Source organism: Poecilia reticulata, chromosome 12 (assembly GCF_904066995.2).
Source record: "Poecilia reticulata chromosome 12, P_reticulata-male-v2, whole genome shotgun sequence".
In the NCBI taxonomy this organism is placed as follows: Eukaryota; Metazoa; Chordata; class Actinopteri; order Cyprinodontiformes; family Poeciliidae; genus Poecilia; species Poecilia reticulata.
In genome coordinates, this window is record NC_088841.1 from 15,423,476 (window position 1) to 15,444,812 (window position 21,337).

Below are 21,337 nucleotides of genomic sequence, written 5' to 3' on the forward strand. Positions count from 1 at the left end.
TAATAATGTACTGATGTGATACTAAATTGTACATAAAAAATGAAAGTATGGGACTCTGTTAAAAAGGCTTATTATTAAAGTACTTTATTTAAATCACAGATTTAAAATGAAAAATACAAGGAGCTGTTTAAAGCAGTCAAGGAGGCTACAAAATACAAGGCTATTAATATAGAAATATAAAACACCACCTGAAGACATTACAAATATAAACGGGAACGAATGTCAGACTAAAAAAAGTTTTAAGAAAAAATCTACCATTTTATATTTCAGATTATACAATGTATCCATTAGGCACTTCTGGTACCTTACAACCTATTTTACTGTACAGTTATTTTTTTAAATAATAATAATAATTCTTATTTTTAACATTAACCATGTTCTTCATCCACCATCCTTTTAATGAGAGCCCAGTCTATTATGCTTAGGCTGCTTCCTGCGCTGTCAGAGATATCATCCAGCCAGTTCATCTCTGACTGACTGGTGTTGCTGAGCATACCACCCCTCGTTACCTGAGATAGTTGGTCCTCTGGCAAAGAAAGTACTGCAACAAGAAAACATATGATGTAGGTACAGTCATTTTTATGCAAGTAAGTGAAAAATAAACATGGACAATGTTGTGAAAATGTGTGTGACACCTTAGAGCAGCTATGTCAAGGATGGTGGACCCCAACCAGCTTACAGATTAACTTCATTTTTTTTTATTGTTAACGGCCCACCACTAAGTTTAATACTGTGCAATATCACATATCCTATAATGCACTATAACAGCTAGCAGTGCACTTGGGTCCATGTACAGTTTGAGTCTTTAGTTCTCACCTTCATCCTTGAAACAAAATCCCATCACAGCACTGTATGTATCATATTACAACAGGTGATAATGATACCTGGTCGATGAAGACTCAGTCTTCTGCAGAGATCATGCGAATATTCACTGTCTTCAGAATAACATAACTGAGAAGGGGAACTTCCTGTCTGAGACTTGAAACTTTTTTTATCAGTGGCTGATATGTTGAAAGGCCTGCAAGAAAAAGAAAATACTACACTTATTACCATACTACATAACAAGCTTGTCTACAAAATAAGATACTCTTATCTTATATGTTGGTGTGCCTGAAAGCTCATTATCTCAGGCTGGAAGTTCAATGCTATAAAAACAATTTATTGTTCCCAACTGCGCAGAAAGTTATTAACTCATTTACTCAGCCACATCCCCAGAGTCATCACTTAAAAAGCAAGCAGACTACAGGAACATGGAATCATCAATTATGTTTATTGATTGATGAACTTTGAACTCAACAGGTAAATATCACTTTTCATGGTATAATTTTTGTTTAACAAACTTTCTCTTGATAATTTTCAAAATTTTTTACTAAATCTAGTTCACTTCCGGGAAGGTTGGGATCTTTGTTCTTAGCTGGTTTGTTATTAATCTACCTTAATTACTGTTTTGAGATTTCATATGCTAGATTTATTTCTTAGCCCAGGATACCTAAAAGGGTGGTCAATAGGTGGATCCGAACTCAACCAGGGGCTGTAGAGAAATGGACCTTCACAAGGCTGGGAGGAACTTGACCCGGCAACACGAGAAGTGAGAAAGTCATTGGCCAAATGGCAGGCCTCTTCTGTTCTTCGAAAGTACTGATTAAGAAGCATTAACCTAATAAGAAATTAGACAGTACAATTTATAAAGGCAAGCATGTTCTCATGTGGCTCAAAGTATATGGGTACCTACTTTTCTTTTTCCTCTCTGCTACCCCAAATGCTTGCTGTATTTCTGTTTGGAAAATGCTATGGAAAGTTGGGGAGTAGTAATGCAGATGTTATTGCCAACAACGGTATTGCTCAAAGCAAACTGTAATATCACATAGGCCTGTCGCGATAAACGATAAATCAATTAATCGCACGATAAATTAAACCTATCGACCTCATTTTAATTATCGGTTTTATCGTCTTTATTTCTTTCTGTTGATGACATTGAATGAAAAAAGGCTCAGCTCCGGTGCTCTCCACTGACCCTCCCGTCCTCATTTCCTTAGTCTAATGTCCAGCGCACACTACACGAGTTGTCGGACCGATTGTCGGCCCATTTCCAAAACCTGAGAGACCACCCATTAGCCCAGAAATCCTAGGTATAACGGTTCGATGGGGTTTGTGTCCAGCCACATGGGCACAAAATAAAGGCTACAAGTCCAGTTAACAAATTTTAAAACCAGGCATTAATCAATGTTTTACTACAATCTACCTGTGATACATGTGGGTAAAGTCAGCGCAAAGTCCTGACTGAATGAAAATCATTATAACTTATTTATGTCACGTTAACGAAGAACAGCTGAAAACTTAACGGGTTTATCAACTACGGTAGCAATTTGGCTCCAACTTCTCTCCTTGTCATTTCTATATTCTTTGCACGAAATGTTGAATAAATATTAATGTTGTTTCTACATATCATCTCCAATGTCCGCTGGACTTCGGGTTGCGCCGTTTCAGCTGTTTGGGCTTCCCCTCCGTAATTTCCCCTCAGAAAGCATCGAGGAGAATTCGCGCTTTCTGATTGGCTACCTGTCACATTCAACAGGCTGCGTTAAGCTCCCAGTCGGGGAAAACCCCTGATTTAGATCGGAGCTGCCACGACGATCTACCTTAACACACCATACACTGCAGGATGATCGGTTACGAAATCACCAGCGACAATCTTGGATCGGATAACGTTCTACGATTGTCAAAAGGGGAAAATAGGGGCAAAAAGTTGTGTAATGTGAACTATTGCATTAGGTAGTCTAATGTGCCCATCTTCTCTATCTAAATCTAGTGATTACTGAAGGGCAATATAGTATACAGACTCTGCACTCTTGGTTGAATGCAGTATTTATTTCCACTTTGGCTTTATGTTGTTTAGTTTTTATTCAAGTACGTTTTTTGTTAATGGAGACTCCGAATCCATTTTATTTTTGGTTGTTTTGTTTATTTAGTTTATCAGTTCCAGTGTTATGTGTTCGTTTGAGAATAAAGTGTATCCATCTATGGCAGGAAATAGCATGCATTATTAGTCATTTCCATAAAATCAATGTCAAAAGGTCTTGAAACAATATTATCGTTTATCGCAATAATTTTTTAGACAATTAATGGCTCAGCAAAATTTTCTATTGTGACAGGCCTAATATCACATCCAGAAACAAAGGCAAACATCTCCCACCTCTGCTGAAGAGCCACAGAATGGTTTACGCTCCCTGTCCCTCAGGCTCTGTCTGTGCTTTTTATAAGCAGTCAGTCTTTCCCTTTGTTTCCGTCTCATCCAAATCCTTAGCTCCTTCCTCTCCTCCGTAGGAAGCATCTTTTTCTGTAATGCCCAGCTATGTTCCCTCTGGTCCTGCCTACTGACGGCTCCTCCCAGTTCCTTCCTCTCCTCCGCAGGTAGCGTATTTTTCTGTAATGCCCAGCTATATTCCCTCTTGTCCTGCCTCCTGACGGCTCCTCCTAGTTCCTTCCTCTCCTCTGCAGGATGCGTCTTTTTCTGTAATGTCCAGCTATGTTCCCGCTGGTCCTGCCTCATGACAGCTCCTTGCAGTTCCTTCCTCTCCTCTGGAGGAAGCGACCTTTTCTGCAATCCCCAGCTATGTTCCCTCTTGTCCTGCCTCCTGACGGCTCCTCCCAGTTCCTTCCTCTCCTCTGCAGGATGCGTCTTTTTCTGTAATGTCCAGCTATGTTCCCGCTGGTCCTGCCTCCTGACAGCTCCTTCCAGCTCCTTCCTTTCCTGCGTAGGAAGCATCTTTTTCTGTAATGCCCAGCTATGTTTCCTCTGGTCCTGCCTCATGACGGCTCCTTGCAGTTCCTTCCTCTCCTCTGTAGGAAGCGACCTTTTCTGTAATGCCCAGCTATGTTCCCTCTGGTCCTGCCTCCTGACGGCTCCTCCTAGTTCCTTCCTCTTCTCTGTAGGAAGCGACCTTTTCTGTAATGCCAAGCTATGTTCCCTCTGGTCCTGCCTACCGATGGCTCCTTGCAGTTCCTTCCTCTCTTCTGTAGGAAGCGACCTTTTCTGTAAAGCCCTCCTATGTTCCCTCTGGTGCTGCCTTCTGATGTCACCTTCCAGTTTCTTCCTGTCCTCTGTAGGAAGCGACCGTTTCTGCAATGCCCTCCTATGTTCCCTCTGGGCCTGCCTACTGACAGCACCTTCCAGTTCCTTCCTGTCATCTGTAGGAAGTGACCTTTTCTGTAATGTCCAGGTATGTTCACTCTGGTCCTTCCTGTCCTCCTCAGGAAGCATCCTTTTCTCTAAGATCCAGGTATGTTCCCTCAGGTCCTGCCTCCCAACGGCTCCTTCCAGCTCCTTCCTCTCCTCCTCAGGAAGCATCCTTTTCTCTAATGTCCAACTATCTTCCCTCTGGTCCTTCATCTCCTCCTCAGGAAGCAACCTTTTCTCTAATGTCCAGCTATCTTCCCTCTGGTCTTGCCTCCTGAGGGCCATATTATTTGTCAGATGGGTGAGTATCCCCATTTAAAATAGTACAAAACATGTAAATATTTGTACCTGTTCTTATGTGAAGTCTGAGAGCGCTCCAAATCCCAGTCAGAGGGCGATAAGTAGCCTTCCTTGACCAAGCCGTCTAAGATTTCCATAGTGTCGGATAACCCAGTCTGACTCAGATTTCCATCTGCCTCTCTACATATTGAGAAATACAAAACACCATTTAAAAAAAGGATGTTTTATGTGGTTTAAGACTCCAGGTCTAGATAAACTTACTCATTAGATAAGTCGTAGGTTTCATAGAAGTGCTCTTTTTTTCCTGTGGATGAAAGATTACAGAGTTACTTTTTTTAAACAGATCCCTCTAACAACACATAATTGCATTAAAACCATAAAGTCTCATGTTACTAAAAAGACCCAACACCACAACTTGTCATCTTGACAGATCAAGGTTAAAAACAACCATCAGTTTTCCCCAAATCCATCTGATGAGACTAATGGAGTAACACAAGTGCATCAGCGAAGACAACAAAGACATTTAAATAAGCTGCATTTCAACCTGGAGCTTGAAGAGAGGGTGGACCACTACTCTGACTGAAAGGAGAGGCTGAATAGTGACGCGACGGTTTTATTGCAGAACTCCCAGAGTTGTCATGAAGCACATGTTCCGCCTCCTGTTCTTTGGCCTCATCACATTCCTTCGATGCTCGTAAAGGATCTAGATCCGGAGCTGTTGGGAATAATAATAAAAGCTTTATAGATTTGCAAAATTTATTTTAAAATCGCAATAATGTAAACTGAATAAGGGACGGAGCAGTAACTTATATTACAAGTAAACAGATTCTGATCCAACCTTTGAGTGGAACAGAGAGTCTGACGCTTTTTTTTACTCCCGCGGTGGCTTTTGGATCAGACTCCTGGCCTGAGGAGAGCTTTTCAATTGCTTTTACCAGCTGCACACAGGAAAAAGAGATGGAACAATTAAGCGGACAGTTTCACAAAACGAAAGCAGCCTATGCAAGCCAATTTATACATGTTTAAGAAAAAAAATCTAGGCAGCTTCTACAAAACATTCTTATGTACCATTCTTGAATTGGTAAAGTCCATCTCAAGATTATCTGCAATGTTCTGTAAAGCGGCCAACTGAGAGTCCATCTCTGACAGGCGGGAGGAGAACCAGGCTGTGGCAGGCGCTGCAGGAGCTCCGTCAGGGACGAGGCTCTGCGCCTTTATGGCTCGACAGATTTCAGATGCGGATGAATCCTCCAACGCTTCATCTTGTAAGGTGATTCTCTCTGCAGCTCTAGCGGGCTCGGAGGGACTGAATGAAAGAGACACCTCAAGGACTTCTCCGGTATCGGATTTTTGTGAGAAAAAAGCAGATAAAAGAGAAAGAAACTCGGTTTTAAGACACATTGGATAGATAAACAAAAAGTGTTTGTGTCCATTGAGCAGATCCTGTAATTTTACAACCACAAATTTTAGAGCACTTTATTGGCATTTTATCTGATAGATTAACAACACAAAGTAGCCTATAATTGTGGAGCAGAAGGGAAAAACGTATTAGAAAATTTAAATCTTTGCTAATGTACAGACTTAATTGGATTTAACTCTGAACTTTGGATCATTCGAACGCATAAAAAGGCTTTGATACAAACCTTTCAAATGTGCCGCTGACTGTATGTTTAGGACAAATGCTAGGCTGGAAAGTGAACCTCCGCCCAATCTCAAGTCCTCTGCACTCTTGAAAAGTTTTACTTGAAGTACTTTCTATGGAATATTGCTTAGCACCTTTCATAATCCCCTTTAAGCCAGATCAGCTGTCCTTTTCATGCTAAAGAAAATCTATTTAGAGTAAAGGGGGCAAAGTACACCACATTTTTCTCAAAAAAGAATTTTGAAAAGCACATAGCTTCAGGATTACACGCTATTTTGTGTTGTTCTACTGCTGAAAATCCCAGTAAATTACAAAGACGTTTGTGGTTGCAATGTGACAAAATGTTCAGGGATATGAGTGTTGTTTGCAAGAAACCTCTGGTAGATCTGGGTTCCTGAAGATTGTTTGCGACTGGAACTGAGGATCGTGCCTCAGCTTCAGCAGCTGAGTTGATGACAGTGGTGGCAAGAACATGGAGCTGAGCAGAAGTTGGTGAAGAAGAAACATCTGCTGCTTCTGAGCCAGGACATGGCGGCAAATCTTCAGACTGCCTCACATCTTCCAGATCCAAGACACTTATGAACTGGCGTCTACCAAGACCCTGACAAATAACAACAACAAAAAAGTGTGAAATTTACAGCCTTTTGTATACATGCATTGTTTGAGAGGACTCTTACCAGAAACGTCTCTGATTTCTGCTGGTTCTCCACTTGAACAGGAGCTTCTGGGAAATTGCATGGACTTTGCACTAGTTTGAAAAAACACTCACGTAAGCCGAATTTTTAATTCTATCCACTAAAAAACATTAAAGTTGTGCAACATCCCACATTAGCTTACTCTTTGGGCTGCCAGTCATTGTAGACGTCTGGACAGAAATAGATTTGTTCTCAAGTGTGGGAGCAACAGCTGAAAGAACAAGTTTACATCCGTTATATTGATAAATTGTAGTCTAAACAATTTTGCATTTTGAATTGTTTCTAGCAAAATATACTAAATCTAACTTAACTTAGCTTAACTTTTGGTATTTCTGAATCAGTAGGAACTTGATTACAATAAATGTCCATGTCATATCTGCAAATCACCTGGCTCTGTGTTGGTGAAAGCATCGTGACACTCCGGAGGGCGTTTACTTGTGGAAGCAAAGGCATGGAGCTCGGCAGAAGTGGAGAAAACCTTGTCTAATAATCTCTGACCGGTCAGCAAATGGTCTGCGGAGCCTGGGATTACAGGACCAGAAAATAAATAAGATTTAAAACAGAAAACAAAGTTCTCAGATGACTGAGAACTTTGACACAAGAAACAAGAAAATTCGGTTCACGTGTATTTAAGTTCAGTTTGTAAAAATGTATGGTAAACCTTTTTCTTTTTCTTAACTAAATATGCAGATGTAGAGTCTCTACACATAAAATCTATACTGCTCCAGATTTCAATTTCTAGAGTCTTTAGTTTGTTTTTTTGTGTGTTTTTTTTCAGTATAAATAGAAACGTTTCTCAAGAATCTAAGGCAGATATTTTTTTTATAGTGGTCAGGTTGTAAATATGGAACATGCAAAAATCAGAGACTGGTTGGAAGGATGGATGGACAAACAGATGGACAAATGGAAGGAGGACTAACAGGCTAGAAGGAAGAACATCAAGATTAAAGGAAAATAGATGAACAAATATCCAGACAGGTGGTTTAACGGCACTGGAAATGGGCACCAAGGTATTAGTTTAAGCAGAAAAGTGTTCTTTGTTGTGTGATCACCTGTCACATCCTGTGCAGGTCTGATCTCTTCAGCTACTGTAGCATCTTCACTTTCATTGATTTGTGTTGCCTAAAGTTATATTGAGACAAAGATAGTGTATGCATAGCTGCCATTTGTATTTCTACATTCTGCTCAAGTTATTGTTATCCTTCTACCTCTTTTGTTGGGATGATGGAGTCATTTGGACGGAATGAGACTTCTATGTTAATTCGCTTTTCCTCTCTTCTCTTCTGCCTGTAGAGTAAAAATGCAAAAAGAGTAAAAGAAAGCAAACAGCTATAAAAGCTTATATTTGATTACCTTTTAGTTGAACTCAAGCAGGGGGTGCTGGTTAGATTTCTAATGCCTTCATCAGAGTGATCCGGTCTTGGTATCTGCATCTGATCCTGTCTCAGTTTTTTCGTTGTTGTCAACTCCATGGTAAGACGAGCCTTTTGTTTTGAAGGAATATTCTGGGGTGCCATCTGTAGCCATGATAGATATGCATAAAACACTTGGGTATACAAAGTTTGGTTCTGATCAATCTTAAAGCTTTGAAGAACATTGGAACTGCTCACCATTTTGGGTCCAGACTCAATGTGTAAAAGCTTAATTATCGAAACTTCAGTCACTGGAGTTGAAATAACAGCAGGAATTGCTGCTGTAATTAGTTTAGGGAAGCTAAACCTGCTAGGCGGAGCATCCCGTAACTGCAGCAGACGAAGGCCCTGCATCGGTGCAGGTTTTTGAGTCGGAAAAGCAGCAGGATGTAGCGGGAACGCTTGAGCGAAGAACTGTCCTGTCGGCCCCGTCAGCGGGTGAGAGCTCCTCGGAGCTGGAGCGTGCGCAGGATTAAACAGGAGATGCTTAGTTTGAACAGAGAACCCATTTCTTAGCTCTCCACCTTTCTTTTTCCAAGTGGATTGATCATAGTGTGTGGCTTTGGGCTGATTGGACTTAAGGTTTGCCGTGTGAGGAGCCCGTGCATGTTGAGCGGCATAGTGTCGGGCACTGTACCCTGCCATGGCAATGTGATGGAGTTTAAGTAACTTCAGACCCGACATCTGTGCAGCAGAGCCAGTGTGTACACTGCTGTCATACGGCTGGTGTTGAACAGGTTGACTCCTATCAGAAGTGGCCAGGAGACCGTCTGAAGATGGGATCAGTCTCCTCTTCCCTCTTTGCTGAGTTTGTGGCGACTCTGCCTGAACAGAGAGGGGCTGAATCTCCTGAAAACCAAAACAACGAGTGTGTGAGTGCAGCTTGGAGTCAGAGACAAAAACCCAGAATGTACAATCTCCAGAATACCTAAAAAGCTACACCTACACTATCGGTTCTGGTGAGTTGGCTTTGGTTGATGTGATGCAGTCCGAGTCCTGTTCCCTTCGGGACAGGCTGGGCTGCAAAATGATATGACCCGATCTGATTCAGCTGTGGTTCATTAGATTCTGGTTTTAGCACACAGGTCTGTGTCTGAGGCGCAGCGGTGGAAGAAGTTTGAACTGGAAAAGCATTTGGCTCAGGGTTTATTCTGGCAGCAGAAGATAAATTCATATTAAGCTGTAAGGAGTTCTGCTGGGCCATCTGGAGACTGGAAAACGTAGCTCCTAGAACCTCGTTCAGACTCATGTAGTTGATGTGCTGCAAAAACAGAACGGGCGCCTTCAGTATAGAGATTTTACTTCATTTATTTAGTCCCACGTCTTATCTTCAGTTCAACCTTTCGTTACCTGAACTAATCTGAATAAGTCTTCACCCAGACGCTGTCTCATTGTGGAAGATATCAAAGGCAGAGTAGATGTTGCGGCATCAGCAGGGGGCGCTCCAGCTGGGGAGATTTGTGGCTGATCAGCAGCAGGGTTGGGGAGCAGAACGCCACCCAAATCAGAAGATTCTGCAGGAGGAGGTGGTTTAGGGTGGATGGCTGAAGGAGCAGGTTCTGAGTTAATGGGAGGACATCTGTGGGGAAAAAAAAAAAAAAAAGCACAACAACAAAAATGATGACTCAGTTCCAGCAGGTTTACAATGTCTGTCCATTTCTTTTATCTATAAATTGGAAAAGCGTCATCAAAGTTTGTGTTTTATTGTCCTCTTTGCAATTGCCACTGTAGAAAATGTGGGTATAAACTAATTTGTAGACTAAAGTAATATTTGACAATATGCAAGTTGCTGAGACTTTGCCACATTACAAATTCAAATCAACAATCAGCAAGGAAGGAAGAATACATTTAAACAAGATCAAATACACCAAAAGAAAATGAATAGAGCCTGGAATAGAAAAATGATCATGCTCCATTTCTTCTCCTTTTTTTAAAACCCATACTCAAAAATGTTTGAGTTAAATTCAGTCCTTTTCCAGACTTGAATGCACCAAGTAAAATTGCATTTGAAACTTACTGGGGCGATGAACCAGACACTGAGTAGTCGAGGTCTTCAAGCTTTAAACTCTGAAAAGAGAAAAAAAATACCACAATGATCTCTGTTGTATTAACAAAGTGAAAAATAAATATGACCAATATTAACAAGTAATAATCACCATTTCAGGTGAGCAGACGTCTTTAGAGGTATCCTGAACGGAATCAGAAAGTAACACTTCGACGCTCTTGCCGTTTCCGCTTCTGTCTGCAAATTTACGGGCACTCTAATAAATATTTCCAGTGGATGATAAAAACTACACGGCTATTTTATTGTCTCGTGTTTTGACAAACCTTCTCTTTCAGGTGCAACATCCAAGTCATCAAAGGCCTGCTGTGGGGAATGTGGCTCTCTCTGCCGAGAATCAAAGCTCAACTGAACCTCATCAGCCGGAAACATCGGCTCCTCTCTTTCGTCTGAGACAGAGCTGGTGAAAAAAGAAACAACAGAGGATAGATCCTGCAAAAATCAGGAGATGCCGTTTTGCTAAATACAAAAAACAAACAGCATACATTTTTATTAGAGATGTACTAGTTGCTAAATTATGTGTTGATACTGAAATAAAAGTGGTAAATATTACTATAGGTAGTAGTAAGTACTTGATTTTATTGTTCTCTTGTGTTTTGGAGCAATGAAAAACTTTGCTCTATGGAATTGTTAAAACCACAAAATGTGGCTTTCATAGATAATGCTTTGTGTCATAAAAGTTTTATATTTTATAATGCTTTACAGTTTTTTCACAAAGTAAAATGTGGCACAACTGGGATACAGATACAAATAAATGCAATGCAGTCGATTAATCTTGTTGCGGAAAAAGGTTGTCAGCCAAAAGGATGAAACCTGATTAAAATCATATTCAGTGCTGGTATATATTTTATTTCCCAAATGTTTTAAATCTAGAAATAATAATAATAAAAAAACAGCTGCACAAGACACACATAGCCAATTTTGTAGCCAGATTTGATCAAGGAACCAATATTCTGCATCTAAATAGCCCAGTGCCACGTCAGGACTGGTTTGCTAACATGTCGTACTCACGGGGTAGCCTCTCCTCGCTGCAGATTATGATCCGGACCGGTGATGGGAGTGTTGGTGGATCCACGGTAACCAGTATCAACGCTGCTCTCTCTCTCCGTCTTCCGTTCAACGCCCGAATGCGGCACAGGGGGAACAGCCCATTGCATTTCAGGAACTTGGCTGTAGGAGGTGTAGTGGTCAGTTTGGGGTTGAGCAGCATGCCTGTGCTCCAACAAACTTAACGAGGTAAGGATAGCAGGTGCTGCGGTTTTTACACGAATCACAACTCCTTCATTTTGTTCGTCTGCCATGTCTTTCTTCTTGTTGCCATGATGCCCCAACAGTATCCTTCTATCGGCCCAGCGCACCATCCACTCCAGCAGCCTGCCCAGCTCTGGAAACCGGGCCTCTAACTCCGGATCCAGGCCCTGCTGTAAGTCAGTCACAGCCTCAACAGACGACGAGAAGCCGGGGGAGGGGTTATCCGTGGTGAAGGCATTCTGGACAAAGCTGGTATCAGAGCTGACACTGGCTTCCTTCAGTCTTGCTGAAGAGACGTTTTGTTGCCGGTGGCCGAACAAACCTCTCTGCTTCTCGGTTCTCCGCCTGACAGAAAGGCTGCTCCTGAAAACGGGAGCTTCACTCCAAACGGAAGAAGTCTGTGGGTCAGGCATCACGTCTTGTTTCACAGGTTTGTAGCAACAGCCTGCTCTGAACACCGACAGGGGCTTCCCCAAGTGCTTCCTCTCCAGATGGTGCCCGCCTCTTTGACGACGATGTATACTTGAGACTACATCGAATGTCAGAGAGTGCAACTCCTTCTCCCGTAGCTGAGAGCAGAAGCCTTTGAGCAAAGGGATCTCATCGCCACAATCCATCCCATCAGCAGCTTCCTTCTCTAGGACGTAGCCAAGGAAAAGCTCCAGGAAATTTAGATACTCCTCGTCTTCCAGCTCAAACTCCCAGGAGCCGACCGCCGGCAAAATAAGCTGCTCCTTTTCTCTCTCTCCACTTGTATTGGTGTTTTCTTTAAGGACACTGTCTGTCTTAGATGTCATCTTCTGTCCATCTTTCTTGCTCCTACAAAGTCAAAGTAAAAATAAGAAAACCAACAAAAAACAGATAACAGCAGCGATTCTGTCTTCTTCACTTCTCCTACCTGCTCACGGCTGCACGGTGCTGTTGGGTTGAGATGGTCTCAGATGTATCCTCTGCTGTGTCTGCACCGCTGAGCACTGGCTGATTAAGCTCGGTCGCGGTCCTGGTGCCCACAGTTGTCCCCAGGGACAGCTGCCCTGACGTGGCCGTGTCATTTCGTCCCCCTCTGTCCTTCTGTTCCTCTACTTTCTCCCACAGATGGAGAACAGGCCGGGCCAAGTGCCTCTGCAATCGCGCCAAATGTTTCCTTCTGTGTCTTTTTCTGTCTTGAATAAAACTCATCATCGACTCTTCCCCGTCTTCTCCTGGAAAATAAAAGGAAACATAAAAAAGGGGGGATCATATGGCCCCAATTTCATGCGTGGCTGCAACACAAACATCATTTAGTTATAGTTAACCTTTCACGTTGCCCCAATATGCTTTTAAATTCCCGACTTTGAATTACAAAATAAATGCTTTCGTCAGATAAGCAAGGTTTATGTCTGAGAGCAACAGCTAGTTAGATTTATTCATCATTTAAAACCTGCCCACAGCCTTTTAAGGAAGCATTTTTACCAAGAAGTTTGCAGTGGCCAAGTCTCTTCAGCAGTAACTTATACTTCTCTCTTAAAGACACCCTGACCGACTCTTCCTCCTGTGGAAAGGCTTGAACCAGCATGTCTGCCACCTACAGACAAGAAGAACCAAGGATAAAAAAAAATTCTAACTCAAAATAAGTCCTTTTTTTGCTCTTAAAAGTATAACAGAATGAGAACACATTACCAAGGAGACAGGAGGTAGCTCAGACAGAAGACTGAGCATTACGTCCTGAAGGACCTCCTCTTCACTGAGGAAGTGAGTGAAAGGCAGAAGACGACAAGCCCAGTGAAGAGCGGCAACATTGGCTGAATTTCCTAGTGAATCGTCTGAGATCTAAAAGACAAGCGTACACATTCCTTCAGCAGTAAGGACAAATCTAACAAGTACGTTCTATAGGTGACATTGTTGTAATACCGCTTCCCCTCCGTCACGTTGTCTGGTAGCCTGATACTTCCTGCAGTGAAGGGAGAGCTGATCTCTGACATGAAGCATCCAGCATAAAGCGCATAGTTCTCTGAAACAAACTTGTGGAAAATAAATAATGATTAAGATGATATTACGCTATTCTCATTCTATTCGCTTCAATGTAGCTGTATTACTGATGGTTTGGATAGTATCAGGGTCCAGTTTTTTATTAGAATCCCGACTGAAGAATCCAGGACGGCTAATCAACTTCATTAGTCCCTCAGGTAAAGTTTTCTCCTCCTGAGCAGCTGATGGGTAGGAATACTTCTTTTTGATCTGCAGACAATGCCAGATATTTTAGCAATTGAATACATCAAAAACATTAAAAATTGGCTTCTGTCAATATTTAGGATTTTTTTTTTTATCTTAACGAGTTAAAAGACTGTGAAGAATAAGCAACTAATCAACCTCCTTATTTATCTCAAGAGAAAATAAAGGGAAAAAATGAAATTGAGAACTACTTAAAGCCTTTTTTTAACCACATAACAATAAACTAAAGCTTTTAGAGACTCACCTTGTGCAGGATGTGTCTAGCACGCCGCAGGCGATTGATGTACCATCGTGCAGCAGGACGGCAACAATGGGCAGATCTCAGAAGCAACAGTAATCTTTGGAGAACTCCGGAGACTTTGTGGCGGCAAACAAGTTCAGCAAATGGCCCCATTGCACCCATTTGGTCCTGAAAATAAAACATCCAATGTCTAACCTTGTTACATGATTAGACCCTCTAAACTCCTTGTGCTTTTTCACAACTTCTCCCATTACAACCACAAGTTGGAACTTTTTTTAAGGACACAAAGTGATAGATCAACAGAAGACCAGAAGATTTATCATTTTACTTTCACTTCACAATTGAGCATTTTCTTACATTGCTGTCATACAATAAAACGTGGGTGTGACATGAGAAAAGCTCACAGCGTATGAATATTTGAGTTTGAATTTTGAACACTGTCAACCAACTAAAAATAAAACTAGATATTTTCAGTACTGTACCTGTGTGTTTGGAGAAGGCTGCGGGCAATACAGAGGTGGCGAAGGTAGGTACACTTCATCAGGTACCAATGAAGGCATTAACAAGCACATGTCTTTAACCTTGTCCAGCAAGGTCGACAAAGGAAATGACATGACATTCACTCCAGCCATGGCTGAAGCTTTCAGAATCTCATGCGCAGAAGCTTGTAAAACCTCCCAGTCTTCTCCTTCCATCGGATCTTAGAAAATGTGGAAAAAATACCAATGTAAGCTATAAACGTTCAGCCTTACAGCTTACAGAGCTCTTTTATCTAATAATTGTTTTTTTTCCAACCTGTAAAGCTGTCATTCCCATCTTTATCAGTCCTCTCTCGCAAATCGGTTTTGCTGCCAAGAAGACCCCGCAGCTCAGCTTGAAAAATGCTTTCTGGCTGCAACTCTGCTGGCAGGAGAAAATCTCTCCTTCTGATCCTGTCACAAAGTCAAAAACTGAATGTTTTCTAACAGAAATATGATCATTTCATCCACACGGTTCATTATTTGCGCATTTGGTGCTTTTAAACTTACAAAGTAAAGTCAAAATGTTTTGCGCAGTAATTGGTGTAGGCCAGGCTTAGAGTCACTGCAGTTTTCCAGTCGCCCAGATGAGACGCCAGCCACACAGCCTCAGGCAGGAGACCCCCCAGCAAAAGCAAGTCCTGAGCATAGTTCACCGTCCAAACCTCCGACAGGTGTTGCTGTCGAACTGCTTTAGCCACTTCTTCTTGGCAAAGGGACACCAAACGGCCGATACTCGAGGCTGAAGAAGAATCAAGGTGTCACCATGTCGCAGCATTCATAAAGAATCTACTGAAACTTTCAGAAACACACCGAGGGGTAGGTGTAGAGGAGGGAGGACTGCCACATTATGAGCAGGCAGAATGAAGAGCGGCTGGTTGGTGAAGTAAGCGGCCATGAATCGTCCGAGGGCCTGAATTACTGCACACGCAGCATCATTGGGAAGATCAATCGGCAACCAGGGGCAAGGAAGAGGATCTGTTGCAGCGCAAAGCCAAGGAAAGAAAAATAAAGTTTATTTTCCTCTAACTTAGACTTCTTTCACACAGTATCACAGTATAACTAGAAAAAAACAATTTTATGGTGTCTTCAGTGTGGACAGAATACACATTTAGGCATAATCTACACAGCCAGATGTCTGGAAAAACAAATAAATTTTTGTTTTTTAGCCTTTCATGCGCACGAAAACGTTGTTTAATGTCACTAAAAGCAATTATTTGTAAAAACTCCTACCAAAGTGGAGACTCTGTGTTTACATGAGTCTCCATGTGTACATGGGAAAATGGAGAGTTAGCGTCCCACACACACATTCTGCAACAAATAGTGCGCCGGTATATCCACATTTGACATGATTCTCAATCGCCCTTGCCTTGTTTTTATTAACTTTATATTCTTCTTTATATATGTATATATATATACATGTCCACACAAAGGAACCTCCTGGCACCACGAAACTACCACAAAAAGTTGTGGTTGTTTTGAAGCAATCTGATTGGCTGATATAGGTTTTATCTATGTGCTACACTGCACCCTATGTGTTTGTCATATTTAAAACAACATTCAGTGACGTATTTGTGCATGTTCATGAGGATGAAAACTTTTCTGAAACAAATCCTGGATTTACGGTATTATTTTTTTGAACAACATGGCGGAGATTTTTGTTTTTAAAAAAGACCCGGCTGCATGTGTGCGAGGCCTAAGACTATGAAGCTACTTTTATTTAGATCTGACCTGAAATGCAACTGATGTTGTCAGTCCGGCTTCCATCTCTGAGCAAAATCATTTGAGCCATGTGGTCCCCGAACTCCTGGGCTTCCCTGAGCTGGTACTGAGATAACAGACTATACAGGAGCGCCAGACAAAGGCGCGTCTCCTGGAAGACACTACGGTTGCCGCCTAAGAGAAAGAATCATGAAATCATTTGAACTTAAAATGGCTTTGTCGAATAAATGGTTAATCCTAAAAACGAAGCTATAGTCCTTACCTTTGCTGGCCTCTTGACAGATCTGTAACCGTAACATCTGGATACTTTGAGAGTACAAGCCGCAGAGGAAAAGGTGCTCACCTAAAAGAATAATAAAGTACATTTAAATATTAACGTCAACATTTACAAAATGTTAACCTTCCACGCAAGTTACCTTGGTAACTCAGCAGTGATCGACCCTCTTCCAGATTTTCTCCAGTTGCCTGCAGAGCGGTCTGGATCTGGGATGTGATGACAGACAGCTTTTGCTCCTCTTCTTCCAAGCCATCACAGTCTTTAAACCTCTTCAGCTCCTCTGCATACTGCTGAGCTACATCATACACAAGCTGCCATACTCCCAGCAATCTGTCCAGAAACATTTTAAATAACAGTGGCTGTCAGCTTTTTGAGACAGTCATGAACTCAAATAATCTTTTATCCGATATTTGAGAGCCAACTCAACAGCATAAGCCGTGCGTACCTGCTCGAAGGCCGCTGAGGAACTGGTAACGCCTGATGTTCAAAGGCAGATGGGTCTGCATTCACATCCTGCAGCAGAGAAACATGGTGGACATCTGAACACCACAGATGCGGCTGAGACGATACAAACTCCTCCTCAGAAGACCAGTAAGCTTTCTGCTCTAAGCTGTAAGTGTGGTCAAGAGAATCTGAGATCAGGCGTAAGATCTGCATCATTCTGGACAAACTTTGAGACGATACAAGGGAGTGGCCAGTCAGACGGACGTCGGGCTGAGGGGTCAGCAGAAGACGCACTATCCGTTCACTGAACTCCACCATCAGCCCCAAGCAGTGCTGTCCACCCGAGGAAGAGCCGTCCCAATAAAGGAACGACAGGAGAGCTTTTACGAGGTGGAGCAACCGTCCAAAAGCAGGGCTATTTTTTTCTCTTGGGGGCACCAAGTGGAGCAGTGCGGCAAACCAAACCACGCAGCAAAGCGTATGCTTCAGAAGAGCAACTCTGTGTTCAACTGCATCTCCTATTGACATGGCAAAAGCCCAAGCAGTGAGAAGCTTCCTTTGAATTTTCCCCAGCTCAGAGTGCAGACGAGTCTTCTTCTCTGGTTGTCTCTTGTGATTTGAATGGACTCCAAATTCACTGTGAGTGTCCACAGCATGGAGGGTGTCAAACATGGAGGCGTACTCCAAACGGCCTCCCTCCTGCCTATGAGAACCAGCAGGAAGTCCTTCTAAATCAGAGTCTTCTTCAAAGAGAGCCTAGAAAACGACAAAACAGGTCCTTTAAAACATCTACCTTAACAAAATCAACCTTCTTCCATAGAATCAAATATCCTATGTTGTCTGCAAAATTTAAATCATAATACCTGCATGTTCTCAAGAAGCTCCTTGGTGCCACCCAGCATCTGCTGGTCCTGCAGGAAAAGCGGCAGCCTGGTTGGATCCGTTGCTGCTGAATTAGTGGAGTCTGACGCTTTGGGCTGACATGTAGCAGCAGCACTGACCTCCTCAAAGCTGCAGTCTGAATTAAACCAAGACACAGACTCTAGCCAAACCTTCACATGACCCTGCAAACAGAGATACAAATGGTGAAAGTAAGTCAAGGACATATTAAAAAAAAAAAAAAAGACACCTTAGCTATAGGAAATCTTCACCCATAACTACCTGGGATTTTTCTAATTTGCAGCTGGTTTTCTCAAGATCTGCGTAGGTTTCTTTTAGAAGTGCCTTCAGGAACAGGCCAGGCGAATGTTTGTCCTGCACCTTCATAACTGTGGCCATGTAGCCGTCGGACACAATGAGATATGGAAGCCGCGGATGCCAGGTGACGGAAAACCGCTGCCTCAGGAGATCACGCACAGACAAGCTGGAGCTGGAAAGAGAAGCTTCTCTGTTCTCTGCAGACAGCGGTGGTCTGTAAGGAAGAAGCACAGTCATGGTAAACTTTACACATTCATTCCTCACTGTACATCAAAATACTGTAGCTGATAAGAGATAGAAAATACTAAAGGAAAATTAAAGATATTTTTTCTTTTTCATTTTACAAGTAAAAATCTGAAATGTGTTGCATGAATGTCAGCCAATAATATGTATATCCATAAATACATAAGGTATATAACACTTTTCAGATTAAAAGCAAGGTATCATTTAACTGTGACTGAACAGTTGTACAGTAATTATGTGGGGCTCAAATAAATGCATTTTAGTTTGTTGTTTAATAACAAGTAAAAAAAAAAAAACTTAATAGCTTCAAATTTAAATCTACCGGTAAGTGACCAGCGGATGCAGGGGCAGGAAGTGCGCAGGACCAAAATCCACATTGCAACCAGAACTCGTCAGGGTGAGAAGCCCGCCTAGGCGAGCCAACACCAGCAGGGAGCCCCTTTTCAAGACGCAGGCAAAGAAAAGGCCTTCTGCTGACCAGCTGACACTGCTGACCCAGTAGGATCTGACAGGTTCATGCAAAACACAAACACGTTGTAAACTTGTGACACAAACTTAAAAAAATAACAGTCTAGGTATGATGGATGGCAGATAGTTAAATTTTGCATAAGTTATTCTATTGCAAAATTCCACATGCTGACCTGACGTATTTTGATGGGATATCCAGCTTCTTACTTCCACATCCTCCCAGGTCAGTTGAGATTGAAACAAAATTCTGTGTGCTCACAAAAAGAACCTGTGTGTCCTGGATTCAAAAACACAACATACATATTTTTTTGGAGTTGCTCTCATTAGTAGGTAGAAGAGCTCTTAAGTCAGAAATGTATTAGAAAGGCCTGGTTTCAACCTTTGGCTTCCTCTGGTTCAGTACGATGGCCAACAGGCGTCCATCTGGAGAGAACGCTGGCACCAAGGCCCCTCTGGACTTCACTGGCTGGCAGGGTGGGCACAGATGAGACATGGGGTATGTCTTACTAGCCCACCGTATGCTGTAACCAACCGAACTGCAAAGAGAAACGTGCTCCTTTCTTTCATTAAATCATAAATGAAAATCTGGTATATCACTTTAATGATATCACTGTTTACTCACCCCACCCTCATACGACCTTGGCTCCACTGAATTTTTAGAATAGTGACAACAAGCTGCTTCCCAGAGGTGAAAACAAATGCCGATAAGCAAATATCATCCATAATCTAGAACAAATGAATACCACACAAAGTGTAAGGGCAATACAAGATAAGAGTGGGGCATCAAAATTGAATCATGGTGCAAAATAAGACATAGATGTATTTAATTCTCAGTGTGGACCTCTGTCTTTACAAAGATGATGTGCTGGGATGCTTCTTTATCATTTGAAGATGGCAAAATGGTTTCTTCAAGCGGCAGTAAATGAGCCCACCGCCCTTTGACGGCGCCATCTCGCAGGCCCGGAAAATCCCTCCCCTCTGTGCACTCCCACAGGAACACCTGCCCAGTAATGACAGCCAGAAGAACCCTCGTCCCATCGCATGACACCTGAAGACACAACTTTGGAGAGTTTCCTGTGAAAACAAAAACAAGTTCACCATGAATTAATTATTAAGTTTATTAAGTACAAAAAATATTGTAAAATTAAGTAAATGAGATGCCGACCTAAAAAATGATGGACCTCGCAAAAGCATTTACCCGATGATCTTTTCCGCAAGTAGACGGAAAACACTACATGTTTCAGAAACTGATTTAGAAATAAAACTATGAAAGGAATGGTTAATTTATATTCTCCCCTGTTAATTGTAATGCCCTCAAATTAGACCCCGTACAGCAAATTGCAATAGTTAAGTGAAAACACTTGGAAAAGCTCTAGGAGTGTGATTTATTTTCCAAGGCGCTATATATCTTACTATATATTGCAGGTCGTTATTACAAGAATGATCAATTCCAGTAACAACTAATTTAATTTTTTGACATCCAATAGTCTTTTCTGGTTTAATTTCACCTCTCTGGCTAAATATGAGGGTCTTAGGCAGCACCAACCTTGAGCAGAGTTGATTATCTGAACTACTTCTGGCACTGCTGTTGCAGTCTTCAGTAAATCTTTATCTCTGTTCCACAAAAACAATTCTCCTGACACCAAAAGTCCACACAGCCACATCCCTGATAAAAGGATAACAGCAACGAATGATTAGAATCAGTAGTATTGGAGTTTCTCTGCATGATCAGACTAAACTTACCATTGTGAGACGAAGTCATTTTCACCACACTGCTGAGCAAAGGATGTAGTTTGGGCATCTTTTTCTTGGTACGACCAGACATCATGTTGATTTCACTGATCCGTTTGTCATCTAACAGGAAAACAGACTCCTTTTCCTGAGGAGAAAAGTCCCAAGGTCATGTTATTTGCTAAATTCTTTTTAATTTTTTGGAAAATCTTTTATTTATTCTCAACGGAAAACACGCATCACCTGTCCAAGCCAGCAGAATCGCGGCCATGGTTTCTTCCGTTTGATGCTAGACGACAAAACAACCTCCAACTTCAGCTCCATCTCTTTTTCCTAATGACTCTTTCAGAAAAGACTGAGAAAGAGTAAACCAATAAGTCATTGATTAATAAAATCAATATGCATTTAAGTACGTCGAGGAGTTATTGTTTGCGTTGTTAGTTTAAACAAAGAGCCGAACAAACCAGACTTAACCGTTCATGTTAGCTACCTAGCCAAATGTGTTGATGGTCAGCGGAGGCAGTAAATTAGAGCGTTATTATTTTTAACCAAAGCAGGTATACTCACCGACTAAACCCATATGAAACGGCTTGTGAGCATCCTATGTTCCAATGGCATCTCAAGAAATAACGTAGATAAAGCTGAAATCTTTCGAAAATCCCTCCACACCGTAAACTAGAATGGTTTCCCATGATCCTGTGGGAAGGAAGCTACGGCCCGTTACCGTAGAAACGCAACCGGATGTA

At 42.0% G+C, this 21,337-nt stretch overlaps 1 protein-coding gene across 5 annotated transcripts; it reads right to left on the bottom strand.

Annotated features, from left to right (window-relative positions):
• Positions 1-68: 68 nt before the first annotated feature.
• On the bottom strand, positions 69-21,328 carry cplane1 (ciliogenesis and planar polarity effector 1). 5 transcript variants are annotated; one of them, XM_081613347.1, is made up of 50 exons: positions 21,159-21,326; positions 20,835-20,946; positions 20,604-20,739; positions 20,407-20,526; positions 19,702-19,934; positions 19,483-19,586; positions 19,240-19,396; positions 19,034-19,137; positions 18,715-18,897; positions 18,114-18,363; positions 17,816-18,016; positions 16,954-17,708; positions 16,648-16,838; positions 16,494-16,574; positions 16,241-16,405; positions 15,323-15,487; positions 15,020-15,251; positions 14,787-14,923; positions 14,474-14,691; positions 13,995-14,159; positions 13,615-13,756; positions 13,430-13,539; positions 13,199-13,348; positions 12,992-13,103; positions 12,438-12,741; positions 11,300-12,358; positions 10,555-10,688; positions 10,383-10,468; positions 10,244-10,293; positions 9,577-9,805; positions 9,173-9,487; positions 8,425-9,075; positions 8,168-8,331; positions 8,023-8,101; positions 7,867-7,936; positions 7,202-7,336; positions 6,957-7,025; positions 6,797-6,867; positions 6,495-6,720; positions 5,546-5,811; positions 5,316-5,415; positions 5,022-5,192; positions 4,739-4,781; positions 4,526-4,657; positions 4,410-4,451; positions 3,194-4,349; positions 1,733-1,788; positions 1,490-1,657; positions 885-1,018; positions 69-541 (listed from the first exon to the last, which is right to left on the bottom strand). In XM_081613347.1, the coding sequence occupies exons 2-50, from the start codon at positions 20,913-20,915 to the stop codon at positions 369-371; spliced, it is 10,275 nt and encodes a 3,424-aa protein (XP_081469473.1). In that variant the 5' UTR covers positions 20,916-20,946; positions 21,159-21,326; the 3' UTR covers positions 69-368. The 5 variants fall into 5 exon arrangements, 4 of the variants coding, with proteins under 4 accessions (XP_081469473.1, XP_081469471.1, XP_081469472.1 ...); XM_081613345.1 differs by having other exon boundaries at positions 3,194-4,451; XM_081613346.1 differs by having other exon boundaries at positions 3,194-4,451; positions 5,546-5,808; positions 21,159-21,325.
• Positions 21,329-21,337: the final 9 nt, after the last annotated feature.